The 11,172-nt window shown below is 38.8% G+C and overlaps 1 protein-coding gene across 2 annotated transcripts; it reads left to right on the forward strand.

Annotated features, from left to right (window-relative positions):
- Positions 1-707: 707 nt before the first annotated feature.
- On the forward strand, positions 708-10,792 carry LOC111946638 (leukocyte elastase inhibitor). 2 transcript variants are annotated; one of them, XM_023950219.2, is made up of 10 exons: positions 714-853; positions 2,308-2,490; positions 4,283-4,429; positions 5,816-5,956; positions 6,140-6,257; positions 6,421-6,563; positions 7,638-7,715; positions 9,711-9,800; positions 9,879-10,059; positions 10,149-10,792. In XM_023950219.2, the coding sequence occupies exons 2-10, from the start codon at positions 2,314-2,316 to the stop codon at positions 10,373-10,375; spliced, it is 1,302 nt and encodes a 433-aa protein (XP_023805987.1). In that variant the 5' UTR covers positions 714-853; positions 2,308-2,313; the 3' UTR covers positions 10,376-10,792. The 2 variants fall into 2 exon arrangements, with proteins under 2 accessions (XP_023805988.1, XP_023805987.1); XM_023950220.2 differs by lacking the exon at positions 4,283-4,429 and having other exon boundaries at positions 708-853.
- The last annotated feature ends 380 nt before the right edge of the window (positions 10,793-11,172 follow it).

Below are 11,172 nucleotides of genomic sequence, written 5' to 3' on the forward strand. Positions count from 1 at the left end.
ATATCTCTTAAAATTAAACTTGTGTCCTAGATTATTGGTTAATATGTTGTTTTTTAAAATGAGAGTTTTGTCACGAACTGGTGGTGGAGGACCCAAATGCAGGAGACCAAGCTTGGTGAAAGGAACTTAAACATTTAATAGGCAAACTGAAACATGACAAAAATATGAGGAGAAACAAAACTGTGACACAACAGAGCAGATGACCTGACAAGGAAGAACAGAAACCAAGACACTTAAATAGGCTGAGGGCAATTAACTGAACTGAAGACAGCTGTGGATCATGAACCTGAAGGTGGAGTGACTGACACGAAGGAAACCAAAAACATGACAAATAAAACCAAACCACTGAATCCTTACAAGTTTTATACCAAATGACTGTTGGTTGATCTGTAAAGTACTCCTGAACTAGCACATATGTAGAAAAAAAACACACAAATTGTTAAACACATTAAGAAAACAATAAAATGAATAATCTCTTATTTAATTATGAACCTAAAATCATTATCTAAGGTTTATTATTTAAAAAGACATGGCTGTCTAAGAAAAAGGTATCATAATCAAATTTAATAGTTTAAGGAATTTCTAAACGTATTTCTTGGAGAATGATGTTAGCTGACATTTACCAAATCTTCCAGAATGTGCTTTCAAGTGTTTGAGAAAAACTGGCCCAGAATGTAAAAAGTAGGCGTTTATGAACGGTCCCTGACGCCCCTCATCGGCTTCCGTAGACTTACGTAGGCGGAAGCACATTTCTGTGTTGGGGTGTGTACATATATCTGTCAAAACTACAGGTTAGAAGCTCAGGTTTTCTGAGACCAGCGACTCCTCGACGCAGCAGTACCAGCGACCGGCAGTAAGTAAAAGACATAATAGGATCTCGTTGTTAGTGGGTTTTATCTGAAAAGAGAGTAAAACTTCAACTTCGTGTTGTCAGTTTGTTAAACAAATGAACAAAATAAAATCTGCAGGTAAACATTTGCATTCATTAGCATAGACATGAATACAATCTTGCGAGAACAGTAAAAGCGTTTCTATGCATCTGTGAGTATTCTTTATTTTTAATATGTGATCGATCATCTACATAAAAACTTTTTAAAAAATAAGAAGCACGAATAAATGGCATGGGGAAAATGATTGTGGTGATCACGTGATCACGTCAGGGGAATAAGCCAGGTGACAATAAAAGACCTCATAGTCTTTGAAAATAATCAGACAAAATGACAAATGAATTGCATTTACATGTATTTTAGAAATCTGATGGCTACAAAAACAACATTCAAATTTTTTCCTCACTTGATTATTAGACTTAAGTCAAAATCCATGTGAGACTTTAGACTTTCACCATCTGTTATGAGAATTAAAAAAATACAACATTTAGTCTAGCATTGTTAAAGTTGGCCATGCTTGCAGATTTGGAGTTGTCTTGCAGAGATAATAGGTCTGCAAAATAGGTTACATGCTTTTGCACAAAATGTTAATAAAGTAGATATCAGCAACCATTAGCCTTTAATCCTTACCTTTTTACTGACATTTTATCTTGTAAAACAAACAAAAACAAAAAAACTTGTTACAGGATTTCTAAAGTTGACATAAACAGATAGTGGTTTTCAGATTCCTCCCAGTCATCAGATGTTTGTGTCTGTGAACACATTCTTCACTTTGATCGGACATTTACCTCATCTGATTACAAACACACAAAAGGATGTGCAGAAGGTAGAACGGAGACAAATTATTCTTGAAATCAGTCTTTCTCACCTGTGCGCCATTGCTTTTGAATATTTATTCTGACGTGCAGCACGTGGTGTTGCAAGGCATGAAAAGTGCTTCATAAATAAAGATTATTTGGATTTGACTGGATGATTGACTATTCTTTATTGTTTTTTGACAAACTATTTCCTTTTTTTAAACTTCAGTTATTATTATTTTTTTACATCTATTTCTCAGATGTTTGTTTAGCTTGAATTTTTTAATAAATATTTTGTGATTGTCTCAGACATTAGATTTTAAAATCATTTTTGTATTTGGTTCATTTGTGTCGTAAATGTTACATTAAAGTCAGTGCTTTGATGTCTAAGAACCTTTAGTTTCTAACGCCTCTAAGAGGACAAATCTATTTAAAATACATAAAATAATATAATTGATCTTTTTTTACTATTAGAATCTAACGGGTGAGGTGTAAATAATCCCAGCAATATAGCAGAATTGGGTTTAAAACCTTTGTAGCAAACTTATAGCGAACTATAAACAAAAACGGTTTCAAAGGATTAAAAAAAGAGGTAAACTTTTTTTTTTTCGTCTCTTTTGCAGGAAATCATGGCCTCCCTGAACACTGTTTCCAGCGCCAACACCAACTTCTCTCTGGACTTGTTCAAACAGCTGAGTAACAAAGACAAAACGGCAAACGTGTTCTACTCTCCGTTCAGCATCTCTTCCGCTCTAGCCATGGTGATGCTGGGAGCCAGAGGAACCACAGCCTCACAGATGACTGAGGTATCACGCACTGCCCCCCCCCCCCCCCCCCCTTATTTTTTGCTTCCATTAGCTCACATTTTGGTTTCCAAACCCCTTGGTGATGCATTTACTTATGTTACATGCCTCTGCAGCTTAGCTGGGCGTCAAAGCATCATAATGCCACGTCAACTGTGAGTGGAGTGCGAGCGTTCACTCGCTCAGCATTTTTTATGATGCGTTCTCTGTGTTGGTTATTACAGGAACATGATCCAGATTGCAAAACAGGGTGAGCCATAAAAAGCTGCTTACACTGACATATTCTGTGTATGTTATCAGTTATGTGTAGCAGACCTGGCTGCAGCCCGACTTCCCCCAAAGCCGTTTCAAAGTTGACTCATCGAATGCCTCCAGATTGGCCGTCCTTTTTATTTAAACTATTAACCCTGATTTTAAGGAAAAGAACAGAACCCATTTGGCAGAGTTGTCTCCTTTGGGCTTTGTTAAAGCAGTACTTATGGAGGATTTATGGGTGATTTTTCAATCTAAAGGTCCTCAACAAATGACATTTGTTTCCGTTGGTCGTTAAGCTAATGGCAGCCATAAAACAGGAGTTTCTAAGAACGGCTGTTGAGATCAAAGTTGACCTGAGAGCATTCAGGATTTGATCCAATGTTTGCCAAAGTGAGGCCACGCCTGGCTTAGTCAAACTGTCGGGTTCGACTGTTTGGAAGAGATTTGTGCCACACCCACAATCCTCTCTGATTCTGTAAGAAACGCCCTTACATTTAAAATAAATTAATAAAAAGATAGAAATAATGAAAGAAATTGTAATGGGGATTTGCAAACTATAAAAAAACGTTACCTTTTGATTTTTCATACCAGTTTTCTTATTTTTTCTGTAAAATGATTGATAATAATTGTCGATAAATGCTGAATTGATAAACTGCTGCTCAGCAGAAGCCTTGGCAGGGAGGGGTTTTCTGAGAGAACTTTAAAAATCTGGATCTGCATCCATGAACAGCAGAGGTGCTACAACGTTTGCACTTGTTTTTCCAAATATTTGCTCTAATAATCTTAGGATCCAGTTTCTGTTTTTGTGGTTTTGTGTCCAAATGAAAAGGTTCCACTCTCACTTGAGGCTCCACCTACCTACCTGCCTACTGTTTAATAAACTAATGTTTGATCTAGAATAGCATTTTATAAATTTGTTTTATTCAATTTTTGCATTAAAATATAGGGTATGTTTTCTTTTGGGGTCTTGTAGAAATATAGTTTTATAGTTTTATAGATTTTTGTTGTTGACATTTTTGTGTAAATGTCTGACTGTGTGCGTCTGATCAAAGTTTCCCACAGTCTCTCTGCTTCAACCAGGTAAACTACTTCAGTAAAGCAGGTTTTTTGTTTTGCTTTTTCCTGTATGTCAGGTTATAAATAGAAACTTTGTCTATAAACTGACCTCACTACCAGCTGCATCAATGACGGCTCACCCATTCCTCCTCATCATCACTGCTTTGTTATCCTGCAGGGTGCCGGTATAATGGAAAAAGCTTTTCTCAGGCTGAATGGCTAAAAAAACAGAAATAATGAAGGGAAAGTTCCAAAGTTGGTTTTAGTTTGGTACTTTTAACCCCTCGATGCCTGAATTTATTTCACCTTTTTTTTCTTCCATATTGATTCTACATTAAGGTTATATTAGTAGAAAAATTGGTTTTATGCATATTTGCAACATAGACATCAAATAGATTTTAAAATAAAATACACACAACCTGATTCTTGGAGCAAAGAAAGGAAGAAATGTTTAATTCAGGTGGCTGTAAACTGCACCCCCCAGGTTCTCTGCTTCTCAAAGGCAGGGAAGCAGCAGCAGCAACGGCAGCAGCAGCAGCAGCAGCCGCAGCAGCAGCAGCAGGCTAAAGGAGCGCAGCAGATGATGCAGATGCAGCAGAAGGGCCAGGCCAGTCTGCCAGCTCAAGTGAAGGTGGCAGAAAGTAAACGCTAACGGGGGCGCGTGGAACTAACTCGTGGTGTGGCTGGTGGCGGTGCCGGGTTCTGTGGAGATAATGAACTTGACGTTTTTCTGTTTTGCTTCTATTTCGTATTATATTACAAAAATGGATGCAGCTTTTGTTTTCAGATTTACAGCTCGATGAAGTTCATGCAGCGTGGGTCTTTAAGCAAGACCCTTAGTGCTACTGCCTGACTATGAAGCGACAAGGGAAGCCCAAGTCTAGGCCTCCCTGTGCTGGTCCCCAGCCTGGATAAAATGCAGGGTTGTGTCAGGAAGGGCATCCTGCTTACAAATCTGTGTGAATCAGTGAAAGCTGTGGCAACCCATGAGGGAAAATGGCGATAGGAAAACATCATTTAAGGATTTTTTAAGAACGCCTCAAATCTAATGGAAGACCGTACTTATGGGTCACATCAGGATCTGCTTATCTTAATTTCATTAAATGATTTTTTTTTTTGCCCCCAGATGATTGGACAAAGAAAATGAAACAAAACATCTGCAGTCTGCCATGTTTTAGTTTGCACATGAGATTTGACCTCTTTGATCCCCATCGCGCCAAGTTTAAATGATTTTCAGCAAACTGTTTGCTTCATAACCAGTTCCACGAACCGGCTTTAACCGCAATGAATGATTGCAATTTTCCAACAATTTCTTTATGAATTAGCACTTTCCCATTTTCCCACAACATAGCTAGCAGAGGTTAAAGCGATTTACGACCAGCCTTATGACGCATCCTGGAAATCCTGACAGGAGTTTTAACTCATTGAGACAATTGAATGCTTTATAAGGCCTTATATTAGTAAAATTATATCTAAGATATATTAGGATTTTTTAGATAGCGTTATCTGTGGCGTCCACCTGTAAGTCACACAGGATTTCACAAACCAGAGGAATGTGTTGCTGAATTTTTTTTTAACCTTTTGACACTTGATGAAACCTGAAACCTGCAGGGAACTCTCTCATTTTTATTTTTTTAATTCTGTCAACAAAACATTTTAGTTCTGCAACACAATGATGTCATTTAAAAAGATGAACTCTTTTTTTTTTATATACGTACTAACAGCGTGGTGGAGGGACAGCCTGTGGGTCAGCTTCTGTAAAAGTTGACCACACAGGTTTGGTTTATGGATTTCTTTTTCCTGCTTTTATATGATGTATGTTTTTGTGTTAAGTGTTTTATATGATTTGTAAAAACAAACACCTCAAGTTTCATGAATTGTCTTCCCATTTTTGACCAAATGAATTACTAACATTTTTTTTCTTCCTTGTTTAAAGATTTCTGGACTAAAATCTAACCTGCAGTGAAAGTCCATCAGAACAGATTTTCTCACATCTGTGGTTTATTTATCTCCACAGAGCCTGAAACTCCGGGATTCCCAGGATCAGGTCCATGCTAGCTTTGCTGAGCTGCTGGGCCAGCTCAACAAGCCTAAGGCCAGTTACGCTCTGAGTGTAGCTAACAGGCTTTTTGGAGAGCAGACCTACCAGTTCGTCGAGGTGTGTTTGACAAACTGGCTTTTTTGTAAACAGTAGAAGCAGAGGAGAAAATGTGATGAATGAAAACCTTGTCTTGTCATCCATCCTGTTAAATAATTTACCAGGTCACAGCGTTACTGATAGAAATTTTCTTTCAAAGAATGCAAAGCTACAAAATAAAGCGCAAAGGCTTTTATTGTTTAGGAGTTCCTGGGAAACAGCAGGAAGCACTACAAAGCAGAGCTGGAGAAGGTGAACTTCATGCAGGGTTCTGAAGCTGCCAGGCTCAACATCAACACCTGGGTGGAGAAACAGACACAAGGTGGTCTACAACCCTAAAAACATCTGAACAAACACGCTTCACTCAACTCCAAAGTCCATTCAGTTTCATAAATGATCCTCATTTGAAGTGATCTGCAGTGTAATCTGATTAGATCTGATACAGATCTAACCGTGTCTTTGCCTTAACTTGTTTTGTTTTTCAGGTAAAATCAAAGACATCCTCGCCGAGGGTTCCTTGAACAACCTGACCAGACTTGTGCTGGTCAATGCCATCTATTTCAAAGGCAACTGGAACAAAAAGTTTGATGCGCAGGAAACTCGTGACGCTGACTTCCGACTGAACAAGGTAACTCTGCAGCTGACAGGAGACTGACGAGGAGCTGAGTGGTTTTAAAATCTACGGAGCCCTGAATGTGACATTCAAAAAATAAATAAGCAAATAAAAATGTTTCCCTCAAATTAATCATTTATGCCCACAAACAAGTATTTGTTGGTCACAAATGAGCAATTTACCAGCATCTTGAGCGCACAAGTTTGTGCACAAATTATCATCCTGTCCACTCAAAGTATTATGTGGACATAAAGCAGGAATACTACAATACAAAACCCAGATTCTTAGGGTTTCAGTAGCTATCTTGGTGAAAAAAAAGTTACAAGTATTCATATATACACATATTCTGAGTTTTGTTTGGTTGAAGCTTGTACTGACCAACCTTTAGCTTTGTTTGCTCTATTATCAAATTCTTTCTTATAGTCAACCAGTTGTCTGCATAAATTGATTTAATTGAGCAGTGTGGACAGAACTGAAGGTAATATTGAAATAAATCTGAGTTCCATCTCTTTTTAAATCTTAGGAGAATGTATAGGTGCAAAAGAGTAATGATAACAAAATTAGTGAAAATGTTTAAAAACATTTTTAAACACATTTACCCAAACTAGACCAGAGGAAAGGGTTTATCTCTGGCTTTTTAAATAAGATGATCATTCACAGGTGAACAATGTATTATGAAAATAGTCTTTAGTTTAAATAAAGAACCTTAACAAAGACACTGTTTTTAACGCTACAATTCATTTGAATACAGATGTCTCCTATTAACATTCAGTGGGTAAATTGTGAGAATGTTGGACTCTGAGTAAAAAAGTTATTTCCTATTGAAGAAAAGACCCAGTATGTGACAGAATGTATGGAACTTTATGATCTGATTCTTAGCAAATGCTTAAAGATAACCCAAGTCTCTAATTTACAGTAACACTTAACATTATCATATTTTCTTAGATCATATCCTGTTTGTTTTATCCTTCACATTTAGCCACTACTTTCATTTCAGAAACCTTTGACTTCTTTTTTATTGAAAGGTGGTGTGGGTCCAAACCCCTTAATCGGGCCTGTTTTCATTGTGTTTCCCTCTTTTGCTTTCAGAATGCTAAAAAGACAGTAAAAATGATGTACCAGAAATCCAAGTTTCCTCTGACCTACATCCCTGAAATCAACTGCCAGGTAACCCTGTCATGTAGAATCTTATTGTTTTTCAGTCAGAAGGACGTATTACATCGACTCAAACTGTTTAAATTATTAGAGACCTTCCTTTTTTTCTTTTCTTCTGCCCTTTGTGTGTCATATACGACAGAGTTTTAGGGCCACGGTGAGGAAAAAAATTCTGGCCAACGTGTCGAGTTTTTTCTCGTCACAAAGTTTCGAGAAAAAACTCGTTTCGAGATAAGAGGCGAAATAAAGTTTCGAGATTAAAGTTGCAATGTTGCGCGAGAGAGATTTTATCTCGTAAATTTAGGAGATAAAAACTCGTAAATTTATGAGAAAAAATCTCTTAAATTTACGAGATTAAAGTGGAAGTGAGCATCCAGAGCAGCAGGTGAACGCCGCGCAGCAGCAGATCAGACCGACTAAACTTTGTTGAACAGGTCAGCTAAATGTTTATTGATAACGTTCCAAATGTCTGGAAGCTCATTTGTTTGATTTACAATTTATTAAAGTTTTTTTTATTGATGGTTGGTTTGCAGCCCGATGAAGCCATCGGGTGTCCCTGCAGCTGTTCGCTTGAATCTTTTCTTCCTCCACCAAAGACAAGATCTCTCTGTTTGTGTGATGCTTCCGTCTGAGGAGCCCTTTTTGCCTTTTTCGACATTCTAATGCTAATATAAAAGACTATTTTCACTCATCTTTGTTTTTTAATGATGAAGCGGGACGCTTCATCTGCAGGAGGGGGCGTAGGTAACTGTTTACTTCCGCATTGGTGTTCGGATGACAGGTTCATGACATAAGGTGACAGAGGAACTTCAGGTTGTGTGAATGAAAAGGAAAATAAAGGCTGCAGCAGTCCTCTACACCCAAACGTATCTCTGAGCTCCTTATTTTACATATAAAACTCCGCTTTACTGACACTGAACCCTGGAAAGCCGGCTCCAGTGAAAATAATCTGATTTTGACTCACCAAAAGGTTCAGAATCTCTTTGTTTTAAACCTATAATAATCCGGAAATAAAGCTTCACAAAAGGCTCCACATATTTCATCTTCAAGCTCCAATAAACAGACAACTTCGGTGTTTTCCACTTGTTAATCGATGAATTTTTTTCTCATAAATTTACGAGATAAAATCTCTTAAATTTACTTTTTTTTTGGTGGCCATAAAACTCTGTCGTAAACTCTGAAGTACAAAGCCACTAGCTCACTAACATTAGCCATAACACTGAATACTCCTGAAAGACTCAGCTTCACTTCTCTCGCGCAACATTTCGACTTTAATCTTGAAACTTCATTTCGACTTTTATCTCGACACGACGAGTTTTTTCTCGAAACTTTTTTTCCTAACCGTGGCCCTAAAACTCCGTTGTAGTCATATCACCGCTGCTTTGAACTTTCAACAAAAGCAATTTTACTCTATAAACTTTGCTAGAGTTGTTTTCTTAGACATAGTTTCTGAAGAGCAGCAGGATCTCATTAGAAATTCACCTCTGAGTTGTTGGCGGTACAGAGTATGCCTGCTCCTACTTCCCATCATCCATCTGTTTCCACGCTCTCCCACTAGCTTACAGCCCCTCACACCTCCAATCCAACATTACCGGTGCAACAGAAATACTGGATCTGTAAATCCAGCCGTACAGTTTAGATCCAGATTCCAGCTCAGACAACGATGAACATGGATCTATTTGCAAGTGGATGCATCAGAATGGAGCGGAGCAGGGAGCTGGCGGCCCGGTATATTTTCAATGTCACACATACGATCTTTTTCAGACTGCAGAAATTCCTCTGCACCTTATTCACAACAATTTTAATGAAGAAATACTCAGAAATGCAACTTCAATCTTACTTTTCTTTATAAATGTCCTCCATCATGAAAACAATTCCAAAGGAACTTGTTAAACACAATTTTTATTGGAGTGGGTCTCAAAAAAATAAAACAATTAGACTTTCTTGCCCTTTTATTGAGTTCAGTGAAATACATGTCTTACAGGAATTCTTCCCTCTTTTTAATAGATCCTTGAGATGCCCTACAAAGACAAGGAGCTAAGCATGCTGGTCTTCCTGCCCACTGACATCGAGGACAGCACCACCGGCCTGGAGAAGGTAGGATTGGCCTGCATTTGCACATGGACTCACCAAGAACCCAGCAAAACATGCACAAAGCAGATGTTTGCCTTCTAGCTGGAGAAGGCCCTGACCTACGAGAACTTTATGGAGTGGACTCGCCCAGACATGATGAACGAGGTGGAGGTCAGGGTGGGCTTCCCTCGCTTCAAGATGGAGCAGAAGTATGACATGAAGAAAGTCCTGGTCAGCATGGGCATGGCGGACGCTTTCGACATGTCAAAGTGTGATTTCTCTGGTGGGTAGCTGGAGCTTCACTGAACCTGAGATGGAACTTGATATGTACCTTAAGCTCATCCTCTGAGAATCTTCTGCCCTTTTCCTCAGGCATGTCTCCAGCCAATGACCTGGTGCTGTCAGAAGTCTTCCACAAGGCTTTTGTGGAGGTCAACGAGGAGGGAACAGAGGCGGCTGCTGCCACCGCAGCGGTCATGATGCTGCGCTGTGCACTGATGCCAGCTGCCTTCATCGCTGACCACCCCTTCCTCTTCTTCATCAGACACAACAGCTCCATGAGCATTCTGTTTGCGGGCCGTTACTGCTCCCCTCAGTAAAGTTCCCTTGAGCAACCCACATCTTCATTTTCCAACCGTCAGAGTATGAGGCTTAGTGACGTTGAAGGAATCCTTTAACACTCCAGTTTTGTTGTGTGCCTTACTACAGATTGATGTTTTGCACTGTCTCATTGTAAAGATGAATCATTATTCCTGCTGCTTTCTTCTACCCTAATCTCCTTATATCTAGTCAAGATTATTGCATTTTACACACATCTATAATAATCCTTTGCACTGTTCTGCTCAACCCAAACCACAGAATTACATGACAAACGCCTCTTTTATGCAATTCCTTGGAACCGTCATGCATCGTAAACTGGATTAAAAACATGAATGTATGCAAAGACTTTTGCCAGCTGCCGTGTCACTGTCATGTACTCTTTTACACCTGAAATTAAAGTGTGTGGTTTGCTGAAATGTCTTGTTTTTTGCCTTATGGGCTTAATATTTTGAGTGAGAAATGAAGGTGAAATCTTTCTTACCCCGTGACAGTGTGAACTGTTTCTGATGGCAAAACCACCAGTGAGATGGAAGATTAAATGTGGGATTGAATCTGGTTTTAGTGTGTGGGCAAACAAGATAGAAATTAATGCTAGTTATGAAACAGCCTAGCTGTTTTTGTAAAGGCCACTGTTGCTTAACGATTGCTAAATGATGTCACATAAGTTACTTGTGGCTCATTTCCAAAGAAGAGAGAAGTTCACCAGTTTTTTTGAATACTTTGGAGCTTGAGCGGCCTTGTGGTGGAGTGTCCACCCAGTGACTAGAAGGTTGTGAGTTCAAATCCAGGCCGAGTC

The sequence above is a fragment of the Oryzias latipes genome, chromosome 20 (genome assembly GCF_053564925.1).
Source record: "Oryzias latipes strain Hd-rR chromosome 20, Olatipes_Hd-rR_3.1".
Taxonomy (NCBI): Eukaryota; Metazoa; Chordata; class Actinopteri; order Beloniformes; family Adrianichthyidae; genus Oryzias; species Oryzias latipes.

What these genes read in the sequence shown, in the direction of transcription:
- LOC111946638 (XM_023950219.2), top strand. Translation starts at nt 2,314, where the DNA reads ATGGCCTCCCTGAACACTGTTTCCAGCGCCAACACCAACTTCTCTCTG. An exon ending in GGTGGAGAAACAGACACAAG is followed by an intron (nt 6,258 to 6,420) that starts GTGGTCTACAAC and finishes TTTGTTTTTCAG; the next exon opens with GTAAAATCAAAGACATCCTC. An exon ending in TCCCTGAAATCAACTGCCAG is followed by an intron (nt 7,716 to 9,710) that starts GTAACCCTGTCA and finishes TCTTTTTAATAG; the next exon opens with ATCCTTGAGATGCCCTACAA.